Raw genomic sequence first — 22,148 nt, 5'->3', positions numbered from 1 at the left:
AAATGTTGGGATGGAGTGGATGTTTTGAGCACTCGGATTAACGGGTTCCAGCGAGGTAAGGAGGAAAATAACAATGCTGAAACTCAAAATCAATACAAAACAGAATGACGTATAAGTTAGCCAGAACAAAAACACAACAGGAGTCCCCTTATGACCAGCACTAGTGCTGGAATAATAGTTTCAAGAATGGAGAAAATTCCCCAACAGGCTCCTGAGCAAAAGCTATTCGTGTTTAAGTGCACTACATTGACAAAGATCTTTAGTTGTGAAAAGCTCCTTTGGGAGCAATGGGCGGTATGTTTCTGATGGAAGACGAACTTGTTCTGCTAAGGAGAATTTAAAATATTTATACTGTTTCAAAGATCTAATTATTGAAGATTATACTCAAAAATGTCATTATATATTTTAAACAGAAAAATTCATGCAAAATCCACGCAACATAATTATGCTTTCTTGTTTCAACTGAGACGTCGATCGTGACAGCAACTAACATTTTTTTTTTTTTTTTAAGACAAGATATTCAGTAATAAACAACTTTGTTCTACCATCTTATGATAATGTTCTGGAGATCTGGCTGATGGACAGGTGACTGAAGCCCGGAGCTGATCTACAACATTTGGCCTTGGCCTGTGCCTGAGCTCTGACAGCCTCAGTTGGCAGTGGTGTCCGTAGCCAAACCACCTCAGGGCTTTCCCCATTAGAATACATAATGCAGAACTAGTCATTTGGAAGGGCTCCAGATCGTGCTCTTCAAAACCCTTTTAGATAATTTGCTGTCTTGCCCTCCACCCACAACCAGAATCCTCCACCCCTCCGCAGCCAACTGAACCCCCCCGCCAATTTGGAAGCCTCGACTGGTGCCCTGACCTCAGGGGCAGGAGTCCCAGCTGAGGAGGAAGGGCAGCTGCCAACCACCACCACTTCAACCCTGACCATCCAGATGATCGCGTTTGTCAAGCCGCCACTCTGTGTCACCCTGAACTGGTTTGATCATCCAATTAGGCTAGGTCACGGTCTGCAATCTCTCCCTCCATGGAGGGATGATAGACTAGACAGTGAAACAGTATGAGGAAAAGAAAAGAGTGATCGTTGAAGCACTCAAAGTATATATACACACATTAGAGATGCACCGATACTAAATTTCTCCACCGATACTGACAGACGATAATTCAGAGTGATATCTATCGATACTGATAACGATAGTTTGGGGGTTCTGCCTTTTATACCTACTTAAATTGACGATAATTTCATTATAATTAATAATTAATCATTCTTAATTATTATATTTAAAAAAAAAAAATAAAAAATGCAAAAACTTTATTCTCCATTTCATCAACCTGTTTCAGAGTAACTGGTATCAGTTATAAACAAACACATTACTCAAATTAATTTTAACACACATTAACTCAATTCTGGAGATTAAATTAATATGTCTTAACTTTCTGAATGTTATAAATTCATATAATTACTATTAATATTGAACATCAAACTGGTTTCTTAGCATTTTCCTTACACAAAGCACCTCTTTTGATTGACAGGATATATCGGCCCTGACTATTGGCAACATTTGGAGCTAGTTTTAGACCTGGATTCGCAAAACCACCAGTCTAAATATGTTAAACCACTATACAAAAAACAAGCCTATGGTCAACCTTAAGTGGCTAACCTTTCAACAGGCAGACAATACAATAGCAATTACGTGTGGACAGTCGAGGTGCTCAGAGAGGCTTTGTGTAATGGCAGTCATGACCTCATTGCTGCTGAGGGTTCAGGTAGGAGGCTTTGGGGTTTAGGGCAACATTCAAAAGCACCCTGCACAAATTTGCAAATGTGCATCTTGAGACAGTGCAGCAATGATTGCAAGAGTTTAGGTTTAAGCTGGACTTCAGAAAATGTTTTCGAGGACACTAATGCTCACCAATGCCTAATGCAACTTGGATACGCTTCCATTACATATACATTTGGAGGGAAATGGGGGGTATTTTCTTAAAAAACATATTAATTATTTGACAAACTATATGGACAATTTTTTTTTTTTAATAAAATTAAAATAATTTATACTTCAAAAATACCTTTTGAGTTATCTATCACAATAATAATAAAGTAAAATGTGTGGCAAAAATATATAATAATAGTTAAAGATGCATTGTTGTATGAGTTAATTGCATAGTTTATTAAAAATCACAGCTAATATTTACAACTGATTGATTACATTGTTATACAGTGGCATTGTTACAGAAAGTGTAGTCAGTGTCGCCCCCATGTGGATGTACATTGAATTAAAAAAAATCTTAAGACTACAGCACAGAATAAATGCGTCTAAAAACACATTTATTTTGTATTTGCATAGGGTAACATGGGGCAAGATGACCACAAACGCGCCACATCAACATTTGTGAGATTTAGTCAGCCGAAACAGTTAACTGATCTAATTTTGTGTCCCTGGAAAATCCATGACACTGTATTATGTTAAATATCAAAGTTTTTTTGTGTCTATTTGTTAATGAGAAATCTGTGGACACATCAGTGTTTTAGGATTTGTGGAGTAAAAGTAATAGTTTTTATTTTGAAGTGGAAAGATAAAATTAGACACAGAAGGCCCAAATGGCATGTTGCTAATATTATTTTTAAATTTAATACTTATTGTAATTAATAGGGCTATTATATAATATTTCCATGAATTAGATGTACATTTTAGACATTTTGCTTTAATTAAAACCTATTGGATAAACCTAATTTAATTTCACAGTGTTTCTATTGTGACATACAGTATCTTCAATTAAAATATGGGCAATTCAATTTGTAAGTATTCATATGCCTGTATACAAGAATAATTTTAGCTTTCAGATAAATCTCTTTTACTGGGATTCTGCTTTGTCTATCATCAGTTATTCAACCACGTCTTCACCATGTTACCCCATATATAAATATATATATATATATATATATATATATATATATATATATATATATATATATATATATATATATATATATATGTATGTATGCATATATGTGTGTGTGTGTGTGATATAGGCTTATATAACAAAAAAAATCACTAATATATATATATATATATATATATATATATATATATATATATATATATATATATATATATATATATATATATATATATATATATATATATATATATATATATATATATATATATATATATATACTCTACCAGTCAAAAGTTTGGAAACATTACTATTTTTGTTTTTGATTGAAGTCTCTTATGCTCATTAAGGCTGCATTTATTTCATAATAAATACAGAAAAAAACAATAATATTGTGAAATATTATTACAATTTAAAATTATGGTTTTCTATTTTAATATACTTTAAAATATAATTTATTTCTGTGATGCAAAGCTGATTTTTCAGCATCATTACTCCAGTCTTCAGTGTCACATGATCCTTCAGAAATCATTCTAATATGCTGATTTATTATCAATGTTGGAAACAGTTATTCATTTATAACCTGTGATACTTTTATAAGATTCTTTTTATGAACAAAAATGTAAAAAATATCAGCATTTATTTAAAATAGAAATATTTTGTAACAATATACACTACCGTTCAAAAGTTTGGGGTCAGTAATTTTTTTTCTTTCTTTTTTCTTTCTTTGAAAGAAATTAATACAATTATTCAGCACGGATGTGTTAAATTGATCAAAAGTGATAGTAAAGATTTATCTAGTTAGAAAAGATTTATATTTTGAATAAATGCTGTTCTTTTTAACCTTTTATTTATCAATGAATCCTGAAAAAAGTATCACAGGTTCCAAAAAAATATTAATGTTTCCAACACTGATAATAACTGAGTATCAAATCAGCATATTAGAATGATTTCTGAAGGATCATGTGACACTGAAGACTGGAGTAATGATGCTGAAAAATCAGCTTTGCATTACAGAATTAAATTATATTTTAAAGTATATTAAAATAGAAAACCATAATTTTAAATTGTAATAATATTTCACAATATTATTGCTTTTTTTCTGTATTTATTATGAAATAAATACAGCCTTAATGAGCATAAGAGACTTCGTTCAAAAACATTAAAAATAGTAATGTTTCCAAACTTTTGACTGGTAGTGTATATACACACACACATACATGCATACAATATATATATATATATATATATATATATATATATATATATATATATATATATATATATATATATATATATATATATATATATATATATATATACACCACTTTCTAATCTAATGATTAATTTAGATAAGCTCCACGCATCAGATAGCTGATTTAGGTTTGGGTCGAGGGGGTTTACCCCTGCATTGTGGAGGTGAGGCATCTTGTTGCCTAGTTTTCGGTCTCTGCTGCCTAAGCAATCTCCCAGTCTCACTCACCGGCGGCTGTCCTTTCCCAAGCAAATACTGCTCCCATTCTGGCAGTTTCCTTTCAACTGAGGCCCAATAACGGGTCTATGACAGGACAACAAAAGAGCAACATAATTAAAGGAGTAGATAATTCATAAATTTTACGTCTGCATTAATTCTTATATCTTGTGTAGGTAAAATATTTCATGCTGGCATCTGCATTTAAACTACAGCAGCTGTCTTGTTGTATAAAAAAATCACACATTCTATTCACTTTACTGCCACTTTTCAATTCATTATGACTGCCCTGATGGGCACACAGTTGCTCTGGGAAAGATGCTGTTGGCATCATCTAGACATGCAAAAAAAGTACTTCAATTGGAACATTTACTATAACCTGCTTAAACACTGAGCAACAATTTTATTTAATGAGTCATAAAGTAAGGATGTAAGCTAGTCAAATACCTCAAGGTTGATAATATCCGGGTGAAGGAGCTGTCTGGTTTGTAGATTTTTTTCAGCATTCTGTAGATCCTAAAACAGAAATACAAACACAAATATAAACAATTTAAACATCCAGAAACAATTTAGTCTCTCTGGGCTAGGATGTTAGGAGGGTCTTTCATGTTATGCAATAACATCTGAATTCTGGAACTTTTAAAAGCAAATATGCATATGCTGCGATTTAAGACAGTATTTCTAAAAAAAAAAACGGTATAAAATTAACAGTGTAACACAGAATATTTCCATATTTTTGATGCAATATTTACAGGATGTCATGTTTTAGAGCAAGACAAACCAACTAATACAGCAAAGCATAACAAAAGTAATCAATCAGTACTAATAATAATTGATAATACTTACTCATGTTCTTTTTTTTTCGTTATTTTCTCAGAAAAAAACAATATACAAAAGATGAGCAGGATGGAAAGTTAAAACTAAAGTTATTGAATTTTATACATTTATAAAAAATTGTGAGTTTTCAATATTTTATGCAATATATTAAGACATTTTGTATCCATTCTATGATGGAATGAGAAAATGTAATCCTTAACAGAAATGACTCAGGAGTTCCATATCTTCATACCATCAGTATGTAGTAATTAATTGAAAATAAATCTTTGACTGTACTATAATAGAGCTTTAAAGGTGCCATCGAATGTTTTTTTATAAGTCTAAGGTGTCCCCTGAATGTGTCTGTGAAGTTTCAGCTCAAAATACCCCATAGATTTTTTTTTATTAATTTTTTTACTGCCTATTTTGGGGCATAATTAGAAATGTGCCGATTCAGGCTGCGGCCCCTTTAATTGCTCATGCTCTCCGCCCCCTTCCGAGCTCTCGACTCTATCACTGCATAAACAAAGTTTACACAGCTAATATAACCCTCAAAATGGATCTTTACAAAGTGTTTGTCATGCATACTGCATGCATACATCGGATTATGTGAGTATTGTATTTATTTGGATGTTTACATTTGATTCTGAATGAATTTGAGGCTTTGATCTGTGGCTAACGGCTAATGCTACACTGTTGGAGAGATTTATAAAAAATGAAGTTGTGCTTATGAATTATAAAGACTGCAAGTGTTTAATAATGAAAATAGCGACGGCTCTTGTCTCCATGAATACAGTAAGAAACGATGGTAACTTTAAACACATTTAACAGTAAATTAGCAACATGCTAATGAAACATTTAGAAAGACAGTTTACAAATATCACTAAAAATATAATGTTATCATGGATCATGTCAGTTATTATTGCTCCATCTGCCATTTTTTGCTATTGTTCTTGTTTGCTTACCTAGTCTGATGATTCAGCTGGCTGAACTTGTCTAATGCCTTGAACAAGAGCTGGCATATGCAAATATATGGGGCATACATATTAATGATCCGTTACGTAACAGTCGGTATTATGTTGAGATTCACCTGTTCTTCAGAAGTCTTTTAAACAAATGAGATTTATATAAGAAGGAGGAAACAATGGTGTTTGAGACTCACTGTATGTCATTTCCATGTACTGAACTCTTGTTATTTAACTATGCCAAGGTATAATCAATTTTTTATTCTATGGCACCTTTAAGTCTGTGAGGCAGCTTGTTTGGAATACTGCATTATCATATAAATACAGTATATGTAGCCTATAATACAGACAACCTTAAGGATCTGAGCATTCCTCTCCTTCGCTGCTTGAGACATCAGACACTTCTGTTTCTTCTTAGCCTTCTGCTGTTCATAGTGCGCTTCCATCTGCTGCAGCAGTAATGCTCTTTTTCCCAGTCTACATGAGAAAAATTATATTCATTAAGCCGTACAGTTTCATAACAAGGAATGAATGATGAAAATTATGACTGTGAGAGACGTTTTAACCGATAACTACAGCTCTATTCTCAAGAACAAACTGAAAGAACTCACATATCTTCATGTTTCTGGCTGAGTTCTAACTCTTCGTGTGTATAAGAGGACATTAATGTAGTTTCAAAGACATAAAAAAGAATCCCAAACTCTGTCAACTTTATCTAAAGAAATGTTGCTACTACGTGCTATCGAAACCCTCACGTTGTCATAACATCCTCAGCTGTGTTTCTGCGACCATACTATCTGAATGCAAAGCCTGGCGTAACCATACCAACGACAATGTGTGCGGAAATGACTGCTCGTGAGACTAGATTAGCACAAGTGCGCCATCTACTGTTGGGAAGAGTCTGTTGATATTTCTTTAAATGGACAGCTTAGGCTTTACAGTGGTTTTGGTTCTTTTAAAATGATTAAATTATTTAAATTTGGTTCAGCCTTTAATGATTCATTTGCTTTATTTGTCAGTCTTAACTTAAAAGCGAACTAAAAGCAAATAATTCGAGCAATTTTACAGTTTATCTTTAAGTGTTTGTCTTTTGTGAATAAAATCACAATCAATAAAGAAGTTAATACACTGGAAATAGATCTGAACCGCCTTATATCTAAGCAACAATAGTAAAACAAACAACAATTTTAAAATATTGTAGGCTATTTATTTAACTGTATTTTCACTATCAACTTGTTTTGCTCTATACATAATCAGAGTTCACTATTAACGTGTTTCATAAATTGAGAATGTGTCTAATGTTTAATAAACATATAAATTCACATTATTATGTATTTGATTTACAGTTAAATTCATCACATTTTTTTATAACCATGGTTGCCTTTGAGCACTTCTGGTCATTTTTACACACACCAATTGAATAAATGAAAAAAAAAAAAGTGTTACAGTTATCTCTGTTCTCTTTTATCAGACAAACTCTTGTCACGTGAATAGCTTTTAACAACTCATAGTTAAAAAACTACCCAGATACCCAGGGAAAGTCAAAGTCAAAGATCAGCTGGAGACATGGAAACACGTCTTCTATAAATGTTCGACTGAGATGTTTGTTTAGTCTTGTTTATTTTAATGGGGACTGTTAACTATTTAATCACACTGGACCAAAAAAGTCCACTTTATGTGAGCTGCAGATTTTGCAGATTTGTAGCTAGAACTATTTTTAATCCCACAGACTGATTTTTCTCTCATAAAGTAACTAGCCACAAATTCATTAACTTTTACTGGTGGTAATATTCATAGTGTAGACTAAGTTGCAATCATATTGAGATATCAGCAGCACCATAAGATATGCTTGGTGATGTAGCTGTTGTTATATTAACATCACCACCTTCAACAATCATCTTTTCATCTTGTTTTCCCATGCTTTCATTGTTTTTAAATTTACATTACATTTATGCATTTGGCAGACACTTTTATCCAAAGCAACTTATACCCAAGGCATACATTCTATTAGTTCATTCATTCCCTTGTTTCATTTTCCCTTTATTTTGTCCCTTGAAATGCTTAAAAGAAAATCTAACCAGCTCTCGTCTCTCTGACTTGTCCAATACAGCAAGCATAAAGTAATCAAACACACATTTTTTCAGACTTTGAAGTTGTCCTTTCACAAGAGTTTCATGGAGGAAGAACCTGACCAGTGGGGCCTGGCTTCAATCCTAGAGTCCCCAAACACTTCAGAATACGCGTGATGTGCAGGTTGTAGTGTGAATATATGCAAAATCAAAGAAAGAGATTCTGACCACTGGAAATGCCTAGAAGTATTGAAACAACATCAATAAAATTCAACAAAAAGGAAAAACAGCATGACCGTAAAAACCTGTTCAGGTTTCTAAAGCGATCCTTCCAATTAGGGGCACGTTCCACATCTCCTGTTGATTCATCGACCAAACGTATGCCGTGAAAATCCAATGTGAGCTTATATGATTCCACCGATTTACACATTGCTTGTTGATCTTTATGGAAAAGCTGGGGAAAAAATAGAGATTAATTTACTTTGGTGAACCATCTATGTTTCTAAATGCCTTAACTAGCTTCTAAACTGAGACTGATGTTTCTTCCAAAATATGAAAATTCCTGTCAGATAAATACTTAATAGGGAGATGAACATCCTGTCATCATTCACTCATGATGATCCAAACTCATAAGCCTTGGAAACACAAATGAAGACATGTTTTAATACATTTCTCATCATTTTTGTCTATCCATTTATAATGAACATTTGCAAGACATTGTAAATCTAACCCATAATAAAGCAGATTTATCCAAGTATCATGAAGGGATTTTATATGAACAAATTAATTTAGACTTTTATGCACATCAAATATAGCATATTTTGTGAGTTTATGTGCACTCCGATTTCTCCCTGGATCTTATAATGGAAACAACCTGCAAAGATTTGAAATGGTTTGTTGAATGATGGTCATTCAAAACGCTTGCATAATAATTAAAATAGATTGAACTAGAGCTATATGGATGAATTGTAACATGATCTAACCATTGGATCAGAACCATTTCCAGCCTCTCATATTCACCCCACCACTGCTGGTGAAATTCATCAATGTGAACATCTGCACAAAGGTCATTTGTAAAAAGACATGCTTTCTTTGAATGTAAATTGAATTGTATAAATAAAAATAAATAGTGTAATAATTTTACTATAGAAAGAACGCAGAGGACTTGCGTCTAAATCGTCCTGATGCATGGTGTGGAGGAGAGTTTAAGTGGCCATAGACTCTCCAAGGATCATAGCTGGAGAATTGCAGAAATTAGTTGAGTCTCTGGGTCAGAAAGCCTAACAGCACCTATATCACCAAAAGTTGTTTGGGAGGGTTTCAATAAAAATCCTCCTCACTCATCAAAAAACAATCTCCAGCATATTCATTGTCAGACACGACTGGAACTTCAAACGGGAATGGCTTCTATGGTCAGATGAAACTAAAAAAAGAACTTTTTGTCAGCAAACCCCCCAGATGGGTTTGGTGCACACATGGATAAAAAGTACCCCATGCCCATGGTTAAATATATTGCTGGATCTTTAATGTTGTGGGCCTATTGTGTTGCTAGAGGTCCTGGACATCTTGTTCAGATACATGGTATCATGGATTCTATCAAATACCAACAGATAAAAAATCGAAACCTGACCGCTTCTGCTGAAAATCCAATAATGGGCCATGGTTGGATCTTCCATCAGGACAATGATCCAAAACAAACATCAAAACCAACACAAAAATGTGTCACTGAGCACAAAATGAAGCTTCTGCCATGGTCTTCCCAGTCCCCTGACATGAAACCTAAAGAAAATGAGTGAACCGAAGAGAAGAAGCACCAACATGGAGCTGGAATCTGAAGGATCTGGAGAGATTCTGCATGAAGGAACGGTCTCTGATCTATTGTCAGGTGTTCTCCAAACTCATCAGGCATTATAGTAGATGACTCAGAGCTGTTATCACGGCAAAAGGAGGTTTACAAAAAGTATTGAATAAAAGGGTGCCAATAATTGTGGCCAATGTGTTTTGGAGAAAAACAATTATTTCATAATGTTATTTTCCCCCCACTTTCAATTATTTTCCTCCAATGAAAGGTTATAATTTTGTGATTTTTTTTAATTAAAGATCAAAAGGATAAACAATTTCGATTTATTTTCATAGCCGCCTTTGCTCATAATTACTAAGTGTGCCAATAATTGTGGAGGGCACTGCATATATATATATATATATATATATATATATATATATATATATATATATATATATATATATATATATATATATATATATAGCTTTAGTCTTATATATATATATATATATATATACACTCTAAAAAAAAATGGTTCTTCAGCGGTTCTTCAGTGGTTCTTTGGGGTGGTTAAGGTGCTATATAGCACCGCTACCTTATAAAGAACCAGTAAAGCACCTGTATGGTTCTTCAGGGGTTCTTCAGCGGTTCCTTGCTGTGGTTAAGGTGCTATATATAGCACCACTGCCATACAAAGAACCTGTTAAGCCTCTGTATAGTTCTTTAAAGGTTCTCTAACTCTCTTATTCTCTTAGTTTAGTTGGGGAAAGGATTAAAAACAACATTAAATTACAGTGTATTTTCTAAACATAACCTGGTTCTCAACCTTTTTGTCCCCAAGCCCCTCTACACTGTTAGTGAATATGGGTGTAAGTTGGATTGCTATAACTATTTGAGTCTGATTACTTCGTCTTTCTGCGAATTGCTCTCAATATTATAGTAGGCTACACTCAACTGCTCAAATATCTCACTTTCGGCCAAAGGATAATTTCTCTTTAAGGACCCCGTGACAGACGGTTTTTTTTTCTGACGTCATGACTCAAGTGACTTTCTGGAGTTTTCTGCTCGGCCGCCATTTTCTTTCCCCTGGACTCGGATGAAATAAGGTAGGTTGGAAATGTTTTAATTAATATACTCGAAAATGCAAAGGTTGAACATGTGTTTTAGCGGTTTAGAGTTAATTAGCGTTGTTTGTGAACATGAATACTAACGAAATCGTAACTAACCGAATTTTTGAATTTTCGCGGCCTGCAGTAACGTTATAAAGGTTAGCGCTAATTGAATATTTCTATTCTATACAAGATGTTGCATTACTCGTTTTATTCTATAGAAATGTATTGTTGTAGTGTTTGGACCATGTAAATATGTCTCTAAATAATTTTTAAAAGAAACGTCTCCTTTACCGTGTAAGCAGCGCGTGCTATTTGAAATGATGCGGGCAGGAAGTGCGTGGGGAGCGGGAGAGACGCTCGAGTCGAGGCTGAGGGGATCCTCGCATTACAATTATTGAGTTTAGGTTTTTAAAGAAATGTTTGTCAGTTCTTTTATTTGTCTTTTTCACGTTAGCTCTGATTTGTTCGACCAAAATGACGAAGAAAGTGTGTGAGTAAAGACATATTTAAGGCTTAACGTTACTTCATTTGACTAGCGCGAGGTGTTTTTTTTAGTAGAATGAAATGGCTGAGTATTTACACTACTAATTAATTACTTGTACTGCAGCAAACAAGTTTTTTTTTTCCATTTATAAACACTGATTCCCCTCCCCCTTTTAGGATCCAAAGCTCCTCAATGTTTGACGACTAAGGACACTTTGCAATAACTTTACATGGTAAGTAATTTCTATAAAAACGGCTATAATTGTTAATAGATAATATGAATTACCAATGTTTGACATGTTTGAATAAAATCCATCTAATGTGGTCTATTGACTTGAATGTCATCCTCATTAACAAACTTTAGACTAAGAATTATCCATTCCAAAACATTCATCAACTCCCTCTTATGCCATCTCAAATGCATGCGACTTTTTTTCTTGTTGTTTTGTATTAATTTTTTTTTTTTTTTTTGACAGTAGCCATTGACATTAAATTAATCACAGTTCCAGCTAAAAATCTTTACTGTTCTACTGAAGAAAAAAAGTCAACTTGGATGGCCTGATGGTAAGTAAATTAACAGCTAGCTTTCATTTTTCGTGAAATATCCCTTTAATCAAGAATGATTAAATATATTAGGGTGTAAAGCTAATTTATTAATTGATGCATGTCTTATTTTCAGACTTATAATTATATATTATAAATTCATAATTTTAAATGAAACCAATGACTGATTCAGATGCATTTCTTAATTGCAAATCTATAGTATTTTAGCACTGACGAAGGCCTGTGCGCTGAAACGCATTGGAAAAATAAAGAATTGATTTTTTTTTTTTTTTAGCTCCTTTTTATTTATGTATTTATTTATTTGATCCCTCAATGCCACAAGTGTTGCTGGTATTGTCCATAAATATATTAATTGCAAATTTGGCCATTCATTAATATGAATTATTTTCTTTTTCTTGTCCTTTGCTATTGCATATCTGCAAAAATTTGATTTCCTATTACAGATTATTGTGCTTTTTTTTTAATTAAGAAAATTAATCACAATTGCTTTATCACAGGCTGAAAACATTCACCTGAGAGAAAGTCCTGAAGACCTCATCAAGGAGTACTTTCTGAGTTGAACGTAAGAATATTCTATTTTGGTTTATTTTCAGAAAAATAAGTCTAAATTTGTGTATTTTGTAGTTATGCTAGCAAAAGGTGACCGAATTTGTTTTTTTTTATGTTTACTATTAGGATAACCAGACAGATGATTGAGGAGCAGCTCACCATGGCAATGTTCATTATTTGGAAGGAGGGGGAGAACTTCATGAACCATCTGCTGACATTGAGGGAGTTAAAGTTTTGAATCAACTTACTTCAGTTACATCAGCTTGTGCCCTGCTTCTAGGTATGACATAGCATTTTAGGGCTTCCGGTTCCAATGCCGTACACTCTAAAGAAAAATCAACCTGGCTTGTCCGAAACCCCTTTGATTTACTTTGTATGTATATGTTAGAGCTGCACAATTTATCGTAGAAAGGTCGCAATCTCGATTCAAACACCCATGCGATCCTACTTTATTAATGACAATGATTCGCCTGCGTCTGTTAAACCTTTGACAAAAATCCTACCGGAACATTCGGTGTTCATGCTGCCACTGATCCAGAAACAGCAGTTTTGAACCACACTGTAGTTATTCAAGGATTTGGTTATTTGATTTCTTTCACAAATATTAAAATTATCACATAAGTAATAAGACAAAAGTTTACAGTTAGGATATAAACACTGGACATCAGATAGCGATCAAAATAGAGAAAATCGAAACTAACATGGTGCTTCAAATAACTGTTGTATATAAATTACCTTGTTAAGCCACTAGGTGGCAACCAGTGACATTGTCATTGAATCATTCATTCAATATATTGGATAAGGTTAAACCCTGATTCATCCAGTAGTGAAACAAGTATTTATTAATGAGCCATTAATATATTCAAAACCATTTTTTTAAAAATAATTCATTCAAATTAAACATTTTCCGGCAATTAGAGTCCAGCTATTAATATTTTGCTAGAACTAGTAAAATAAATGTTATTTTTAGTTGTCTATTTAGAATCGTGGGAGAATTGCGATCTCTATTTGAAACCAAAAAAATCATGATTCTCATTTCATCCAGAATCCTGCAGCTCTAGTGTATGTCTCGTACAAAATGTGAAGTTGTATGAATATCCAGTTGTGTTGTTTGAGAATTGCTTTGATTTGTGCAAGGGTAATCACCTTTAAAGGATTAGTTTACCCAAAAATGAAAATTCTGTCATTAATTACTCATCCTCATCATTGGAGGAACAGAAACCTCTCAGACTTCATCAAAAAGATCTTAATTTGTTTTGAGTTCAGTAAAAGCATACGCATAAAATACGAAGTATACTTTGGGCTTTACACACAGTAATGAATGTTTAAAAAGCAAAACAAAAAAGTATTGGGTAAAAGCATACCCCATGTTTATGTTAACCTAATGATGTTATTTTGTTTAAAGGCCTACAGTTGGAAGCAGCTGTTCTCCTCTTGCCTGCACTGTTCAAGGTGGACCTGGGGTTGCTGTTTGACATTGAGGTGAGCCATGAACAGTTGACTACAGTGTGTGAAGCACAATCTAATCAAAGCACGACACTTATTGCACATTTTGTTATAATTTAGCTTATAAGGTTTGCCTTTCAAATAAATATGTGAAGATGGTTAATGCTATTATCCCCTCTTCTCCAGGGCCATGCTCAGACCAGCCCTCCTGTCATCCCAACACCTAAGATAGTGCCTAAAGCCTGCGGGAGGATCATCTCATGCAGTATGACCACATTTTGTTCACGTTGGATGGCCAGTTAATCACAGAGTAGAGTGAGGACATCTTGATGGCACTGGGCCTCCTCCTATGTGTATATTTTGCGTTTGGAATCGAATCCAATCCAGTGCCCTAAAGGACTGAAAAAGACACTGACCTTTTTGAAGTATGTTGTTTTGAAATTGAAGTATGCAGTCGGACTTCCAGGCACTGTAAAATGAGTGTACAACTCAATCTGTGAGTAGACTTTTGGAGTCAATACTCTCTCTTGCTCCCTTTCTTATGGTTTAAGTTCCAGTTTCTATATTTTTTTTGAAATCCCGAAGGACAAAAAAGAAACTGCAGGACTTCAGAGCATAACTCAGTATGTAAAAACAGGACTATTGTCTTCAAAAATGTACATATTTCAAGCTTGTTGCATTATTTTGTATGTGTATAAAAGGGGAGTATAATGTGAGTTTATTTGCTGCTGAAAGAAATAAATTAAAAGGTTTTGAAAGTGTAATGTATTTTGTTTTTCAGTAAGCATTTAGTACATGATTTTGAATCTTTGAAGTCATGATTTGGTAAGAAATTATTATCGTTCATAAAAGTGTAATTTAGAAGCATATTGACTCATCTACAGTAGTACCTGGCATGATAACGGGCCCTGCTAGCTCAAAAAACAATATATGGCACCTCTAATTTGACAAATGTGCTAGAAAACTTTAAGAATAGGTGCTATATAGCACCAGAAAAGGTTCCCCTATCATAACGAGCCAAAGAACCACTGCTGGTACTATATGGCACCTCTTATGGTTCTATATAGCACCATACGACAAGGTGCCATATAGCACCTTTAAAGATAGGTGCTATATAGCACCAAAAAAGGTTCCGCTATGATTACGAGCCAAAGAACCATTTTTGGTGCTATATAGCACCATTTTTCTTTAGAGTGTATATATATATATATATATATATATATATATATATATATATATATATATATATATATATATATATACGTAGATGGCAAATTCGACTGCTCCAGACACGTCGACGTACCCGCCATCTTGGAAAGGTCAGCATGTTGTCACTCACAGTAAGAATCAATGATGCCACAATATTGTACAGCTTCTGGTTTGCGAAACTGCAGAGATTTAAATTCCTGAAAAAATGGAAAAATCTTTCACTGGTGAAAGAAAGAAAAGTAGCCTATAGGAACACAAAGATGGCGTAGATCTGGAGGCATCATTTATAATCTGGTCAGTGTGTTATTAGACCACTAGAGTTCATATAGGCCTATGATATCAAAAATAATACAACTGATAGATAAACACTGACTACTTTAGTAACAAATGGAAGGCTGCTACTGATTGCGTGCTATTTTAATGAAAAACAACACAACGTCCATAATGTTATACATCCTGAATCAATGTCAAAATCAAGTGTGGCTCACACACCAGACCTTCTTTCTGGGGGCTTTATTTTCATATTCATCCTCCCATGTGGAGTCAAACTCGCACTCATCATCTAACTCCATGTCAAATATAGGCTGTTGGGAGTGGCCTGTTGCAAACTCAGGTTATAGCTAAGACATCAAGTCTGAGTATACAAAATAGTAGACACAAGAATTCAGACTCTATAAAGTGTCCAACCTTCCCACTGTCAATAGAAAATGAAAGGTCATGGTGAAGCAAAAGTATTTCTAGTAGGTCTACAGTTCAGCAAAGAACGACACAACTCGACTCTGGTTGACTCAAGGGTTGCTTGTTCAGACTCAGTAAAAAGCAGCTAAGATCTAAACGCAGGTCTTTACAGATATTTAGCTAATGGTGCTCGCACAAAATTAAAGCAGCAGGCCTAGATTAAACTGCCACATATTTTTGCTAATTGCAAGATCCAAACTTTAATAAGAATATTAATACGAATATTCTAAAAACAAAAATTTCTCAGAAAAATACTCAGGATTAATGGTCTGTTCTTGATTTTAACACAGAGATAAAAAAGGAAAACATAATGAGAGGAAATGTTCTCTGACAATTACAGGAAATGGTGACTTCCAGGTATTTATTCCCACAGAAACACAAGTATACAGTTTACAAAACTTATGAAGACAGTTTACCTTCTATAATGTGTAGTGTGCATATTCCACTCTCATAATTTGACAAAAAGGAAACCTTCTCATTTAGAGTAGTGTAATTTCTAGTTTTAAACAAATGTTATTTTTTTGTATTCATTTGACATTTACATTCTGTGTTGTTTATAACACTCTAATTTAGCATTTTATTTGCATCAGTAAAAGTTGCATTTTATCATGAGAAGACATTCATTTGCTTCAGAAATAGAAACCCTATTAATAAACCAAAACAGTATAATGTTTACATATACATTAACAGAATCACCTAGCACAGTAGTGCATTTATACAAAGCATACAAATAATGTAATTTTTTAAAAAAGTTTTTAGTCAGCTAAATCATGTAACTAAATGCTTAAGTTTCAAAACTTCACACTTCAGCAAATTTCCAATATATTTCCAGTGTTCTCAGTAAAATAATTAATCAGAATATATTAAATCAGATAACTCACAAATCTAACATGAAGGCCTACTGTTTTTTAAACATCATCAAAAGTTTCTTTACTTCATTTCTTGTCAAGCAGTCAGGCTTTAGTAAAAACTGTCTTGTCAGAAGAGACTAAATTGACACGTCATATTAAGCAAAAGTAAAATAAAAAAATACATTTACAACAAGGCATGCAAATGGAGTTTCAATATATTTTCTGTATTTCAGCTGTGTGGAACAAACACAGAAACTCAAGAGACTAATAAAGTGTATCGAGTAGCCGTGGACAGAAGACCAAGGTCAGGATTTTCATTTAGATATGGTATAACCCTATTGTATACCCCCAGAACACTTGAAATATATGGCAAATGGCGCATGGGATTGTTTTGTGATACTTTTGCTTCTTTTTTAAAAAGCTTGATGGTCACTATACTCACTGCCATTATATAGAGTGCAAGTGGGACATTTTTTTTTTTTTTTTTTATTAATCTTTCGTGGTCCATAAAAAAAAGAAGGACATGCGGCATTGGAACAACACCAGGGTGAGTAAATTTACATTTTCATTTTAGGGTGAACTATCCCTTTAAGCAGACAGTTTGCCTCAAGTTTAACAGCATCAACAGCATTTCAAAGTGGGAAAGATTTCAACTGAACTATACATATGCATTTTATACACTTACATTATTTTCTCTGTCCATGCAATTCATGCACTTTCTTAACCCTCTGGCCCTCTTCGTTTAGGAGTCACACTTGCCTTCTTTATGGTGAAAAGAGACCGAAGCCTTGAAATGTAACTTTTTTTGTTTTTCAGAAAAAACAATGTAATATATTTTTTCAATAATATTTTTGGATTATTATATAAAATTATGAGGGTATTTTATGATACTATGCAACATTTATACATTTTTTATTAGCTATTTTTCTCTATTTCTAATATATTTTTTAATTATTTTTCAATTAAAGCAGTATTCGATGTTAAAATAGAGACAAGTCATTTAAAATCCATTTTTTTTTAAGGTAGATTAGTGCCATCTGGTGGAAATAAAAAAAGAAAATCTTTTGTAATGCCATGTTTTAACCACTAGATTCAGTTCTATATAAAGTGGCTTATAAATTCTCAAGTGGTTTTTAGACACAAATACTTATTTTTATTAAGTTTTGGATTTGGATTTATACTTCTCAAAGACTACTTTTTGTCAAGGTTTATATTTTTTTAGTTTGAAATGTTGATTTGAAGTGTCGGCTTTTGCATTAAATTTACTTCAGTCAAACTTGAACACAGAGGAGGGCATTTTGTTACACACAACACCAAAATTCAATAAAAAGTATATAAAAAATGAACAGGTATGTTTTTTTACATAAATCTGGGTCTGATCTGAATTCAACCTCTTATTTGAGTTTTGGCTCAATTTGACCATATTATTACAGCCACACCAGTTCATTTGTATGTGTGTATAATGGTGTGTTTGTGTGTGTGATTGTGTGTAAGTGAGGTGTGGGGGGTTGGGTGTGTCTGTTTTGCACTTTTGGCATTTAGGAGTGTCACCTCTTCATTGCTGTGCACTTTTTTCTGCACAGTGGCTGATTTGTAAAAAAGATTCTCTGAGTTTTTGTATTTTTTTGTATTTCTCATTAATTTCCTATGTCGGTCATTTTTGACCGCAAAGAAGGTAAGTGTGACTATTTGTTTTACGACACTTTAACATGTCCGGTCATTTTTCGGTCAAAAATGACCAAAGAGGGCCAGAGGGGTTTTTAAATAGGCAAGGTTTTCTAGCATATTTTAACTGCTCAGTTAATTGTAATGGTATAAATCATTTTAGTGGTGGCCAAATGACATCATAAAATAAGTCAGAGCTATGCATATTCATACAAGTAAATATGAAGATACTTACTTCTGAAGATACATTTAACTCCCTGTCACACCATGATAGCATGCAAATATTTCTGCCTGTTTTTGCTCATGTGATTATCAACCTATGCTTTTCCGCTAGACTGAAGCCGCCTCATGTGTAACGTGCCACACTGTTACTTCCAGCTAATGAAAGAAGAATACTACAGTTTTTTCTGGTGTTATTTTTTGATTGGTTTGGGCATTCTACAGCCCTTCATCAAACTTCTCAACAAAGCCTGCCTCAGATTCTTTTTAAACAATGCACAATAAAAAACAGACTAACACTATCTGTGCTTAAATTCTGTTGGTAGTTTGCCCACCCAACCTGATGTGCGTTTCCCAAAAGCACCGTTAACCAACTATGGTCGCAAGTTCTATTGAATTCTATTGGTAACGACGGAACTTGTGATGATGGTTGGCTTTGGGAAACGCACCCCTGGTTAACTGGCCCACAAGGTGACATGATATCACCGTCGTGACGTGCATATGAGAGATTTAATGCTGAATGTGTGTTCCGTTTTTTGTTTTTTTTTGGGCGGGAGCCCTGCGCGCCCCTGGCAAGATTCCACCCTTGCCGTTTGCTTATGTCGCCCATGCCTAAATCCGCCACTGCCCCAGACAAACTGTTCTCGGGGCTTAAAATGCTTAAAGGCAAATCTAACCAGCTCTCGTCTCTCTGACTTGTCCAACACAGCAAACATAAAGTAATCTAATACACTTTGTTTCACATGCTGAAGTTGTCCATTAACAAGAGTTTCATCGAGGAAGAACCTGACCAGTGGGGCCTGGTAGTGCTTCAATCCTAGAGTCCCCAAACACTTCAGGATGCGTGTGATGCGCAGGTTATTGTGTGAATATCTGCAAAACCAAAGAAAGAGACTCTGACCACTGGAAATGGCTAAATGTATTGAAACAACATGAAATTTAACAAACAGCATAAACAGGACAGTATAAACCTGTTCAAGTCCTTAAAGCGTTCCTTCCAGTTATCGGCACGTTTCACCTCTCCTGTTGTTTCATCGACCAAACGAATACCATAAAAATCCAGCATGAGCTTATAGGATTCCACCAATTTCCTCTTTGCTTCTTCATCTTTACGAAAAAGCTGGAAATTGATTGCTCAGATTAAATGAATATTTATGTATATATATATATATATACATATATATATAGATATAGGTAGTACCCCAAGTAACCCCAAGATAGTAATATAGTGTGTACCCCAATTATTATTATCCCACCAGCCAAATACATACGTTTTTCAGCTTCTTGATAAATAGAGTTAAAAAAACCATTTAATTGTTTTAAACTCACCTTTATTTCCTTTTTTGTGAGCACATGTGCTCTCCAATTCATCCCTCGCTCCTGTATTGGAAACAACCTGCAAGTTTTGAAATGATCAGTTGAATGATGGTCATTTAAATGTTCTATAACATTTTCAGGATTCATAATAGTTAAAATATTTAAGAACTCATGGATGAAGTGATACAGGATCTTACCACTGAATGTAGGAGTGACAGTTTTCCAGTTTGTCATATCGACCCTTCCACTGCTTGTGAAATTTATCAATGTGAAAGTCTGTGTGATCAAAGGTAATATGTTAAAGCATTTGCCTTCCCTGAATGGCACTTGTATTAGACATCATATATTGTGCAATTTAAATATATAACGAGCACAATGACATACCATCAGGTGAAGATTTTATTAGACCTCGGTAAAACTCCAGGTTATAGAAGCGGCTCTTGACAACAACAACAACAACAACAATTAAAAAAACAAAACAAAAACCCATCTTTAAGCATCCGCTCCAAATCAAACCAGTTTGATGAGTGAATACTGTACATTGACATGTCAGACATTGCTAATTCTGAATAGTAGAAACACTGGGATTACTTACTTGACTTGGTTCATCATCATAATCATTATCAAGGTTCTGGAATTAAAACAAACACAAAGTTATCATTAAGGACTGTGTTCTTGCAATATTTAGACATTTTTGTATGATTTAGATTCTCACCTACGTTTTTCCTTCTACAGTGTCTAGGAATGTGAGTTGGCATGTTAATTTTACATAGAGGAGTAGGGAAAGTTGTGCCATGACATCAAATGTTAAGAAGCTTTTCTTTATTGAAAACTCTCCTATGACTGTATGCTTTATATGTTTTTTTTTTTGTTTGTTTTTTTTTTTTGTTTTGTTTTTTTTTGTAATTTGAGAGTTATGAGATTATCCAAAATATATTTCCTTTTTACTTGCTTAGATGATAAGTGACAGCTTATCGACTTCCCACTCTTCCTTATGAAGGTAATGGAACTTACCCGGACTCTATGCCGAAAGTCTTGCATGTCCTTTGCAGCACACATGTTCCTGCGGCGACTCCTTCCGCAGAACTTTGAACAAATCCCAAATGAGACAGTAGTTTGTAAAAAAATAAATACAAAAATAAATAATATTCATAGAAATAGAAAGTGGGAAGAATGGCAATTAGCATATATATACTATATACTATATATATTTATTTTTATTTTATCCAGTCAGGTGCGTTATTATTAGGCCAGTACTTCGTATAAAATCAAAAATCATAAAATCGATCGATAAACAACGACTTAAAACAAATAGAAGGTTGCTACAGTATGTGCACGTGATTATGCGCTTTTTTAGGATTAATAAAAACAACACAGCATAACCTACATAGACATCCAGGGAATGAATTAAAAAAGAAAAAGAAAGGTTGATTGTGTTTCAGGCCCAAACAACATACAGAACAAAACTGACATCCAAACATACCTTCTTGTTTGGTGTTTTATATTCGTATTCATCCTCCCATGTGGAGTCAAACTCGCATTCATCATCTAACTCCATGTCAAGTATATCGCTAACTCGGGTTACTACTACGGAAACGCGAAGTCTGAATATATAAAAATATTTTAGCAGATATAAAAACCAAGACTGTATAAAGAGCTCAACCTTCCCACTGTCAAAAGTAACTTAAAGTCGAAAGTCATGGTGAACCGAAAGTATTTCTCGTAGCCTATCGGGTCAACAACTTGTTGACTCGAGGGTTGCCAAGTATTCCATTAATGTTCATAAAAAAACGAAGGCAATAGGATCTTCGGCAGTCTTTTACAGGTATTTGCAATGGTGGCACGAGATACAACAGCAGGATGAGACTAAACGGGCTCTTTAAATGATTAAAACTTTATTAACAATTTTAATAAGAATGTTCAACAAAAAATGGTTTCATATAAAACAGAGAATACTCAGGCTATTCTCTCTTTCTATTTGCCTTTAT

At 33.9% G+C, this 22,148-nt stretch overlaps 2 protein-coding genes, 1 long non-coding RNA gene and 1 pseudogene across 4 annotated transcripts; 1 reads left to right on the top strand and 3 right to left on the bottom strand.

Annotated features, from left to right (window-relative positions):
• Positions 1 to 938: 938 nt before the first annotated feature.
• Positions 939 to 6,969, bottom strand: cep15 (centrosomal protein 15). Of its 2 annotated transcripts, XM_067387334.1 has the most exons (5): positions 6,767 to 6,969; positions 6,509 to 6,632; positions 4,822 to 4,890; positions 4,387 to 4,461; positions 939 to 1,048 (listed from the first exon to the last, which is right to left on the bottom strand). In XM_067387334.1, exons 1-5 carry the CDS (start codon positions 6,817 to 6,819, stop codon positions 1,004 to 1,006), a joined length of 366 nt encoding a protein of 121 aa, XP_067243435.1. In that variant the 5' UTR covers positions 6,820 to 6,969; the 3' UTR covers positions 939 to 1,003. The 2 variants fall into 2 exon arrangements, with proteins under 2 accessions (XP_067243435.1, XP_067243434.1); XM_067387333.1 differs by lacking the exon at positions 939 to 1,048 and having other exon boundaries at positions 4,234 to 4,461.
• A 1,198-nt stretch (positions 6,970 to 8,167) lies between these two features.
• Positions 8,168 to 10,133, bottom strand: LOC137021868 (opioid growth factor receptor-like protein 1; annotated as a pseudogene).
• A 1,652-nt stretch (positions 10,134 to 11,785) lies between these two features.
• LOC137021116 (uncharacterized) lies at positions 11,786 to 14,916 on the top strand. The gene is made up of 6 exons (XR_010895278.1): positions 11,786 to 11,835; positions 12,079 to 12,166; positions 12,664 to 12,728; positions 12,842 to 12,995; positions 14,121 to 14,197; positions 14,348 to 14,916. It is a non-coding gene; the product is annotated as an uncharacterized lncRNA (long non-coding RNA).
• Positions 14,917 to 17,413: 2,497 nt separating this feature from the next.
• LOC137021588 (opioid growth factor receptor-like) lies at positions 17,414 to 21,905 on the bottom strand. The gene is made up of 8 exons (XM_067388247.1): positions 21,644 to 21,905; positions 21,175 to 21,246; positions 20,756 to 20,791; positions 20,545 to 20,599; positions 20,358 to 20,436; positions 20,173 to 20,239; positions 19,815 to 19,963; positions 17,414 to 19,716 (listed from the first exon to the last, which is right to left on the bottom strand). Exons 1-8 carry the CDS (start codon positions 21,716 to 21,718, stop codon positions 19,326 to 19,328), a joined length of 924 nt encoding a protein of 307 aa, XP_067244348.1. The 5' UTR covers positions 21,719 to 21,905; the 3' UTR covers positions 17,414 to 19,325.
• Between the last annotated feature and the right edge of the window lie 243 nt (positions 21,906 to 22,148).

The sequence above is a fragment of the Chanodichthys erythropterus genome, chromosome 6, assembly GCF_024489055.1.
Source record: "Chanodichthys erythropterus isolate Z2021 chromosome 6, ASM2448905v1, whole genome shotgun sequence".
Taxonomy (NCBI): domain Eukaryota; kingdom Metazoa; phylum Chordata; class Actinopteri; order Cypriniformes; family Xenocyprididae; genus Chanodichthys; species Chanodichthys erythropterus.
The sequence above is the reverse complement of the archived record's forward strand: the minus strand, read 5'-3'. Positions and strand labels throughout refer to the sequence as shown.

What these genes read in the sequence shown, in the direction of transcription:
- cep15 (XM_067387333.1), bottom strand. Translation starts at nt 6,819, where the DNA reads ATGTCCTCTTATACACACGAAGAGTTAGAACTCAGCCAGAAACATGAA. An exon ending in GGAATGCTCAGATCCTTAAG is followed by an intron (nt 4,891 to 6,508) that starts GTTGTCTGTATT and finishes TTTCTGTTTTAG; the next exon opens with GATCTACAGAATGCTGAAAA. An exon ending in CGGATATTATCAACCTTGAG is followed by an intron (nt 4,462 to 4,821) that starts GTATTTGACTAG and finishes GTCCTGTCATAG; the next exon opens with ACCCGTTATTGGGCCTCAGT.
- LOC137021588 (XM_067388247.1), bottom strand. Translation starts at nt 21,718, where the DNA reads ATGGAGTTAGATGATGAATGCGAGTTTGACTCCACATGGGAGGATGAA. An exon ending in TGTCACTCCTACATTCAGTG is followed by an intron (nt 20,240 to 20,357) that starts GTAAGATCCTGT and finishes CAAAACTTGCAG; the next exon opens with GTTGTTTCCAATACAGGAGC. An exon ending in CGCTTTAAGGACTTGAACAG is followed by an intron (nt 19,717 to 19,814) that starts GTTTATACTGTC and finishes TTGGTTTTGCAG; the next exon opens with ATATTCACACAATAACCTGC.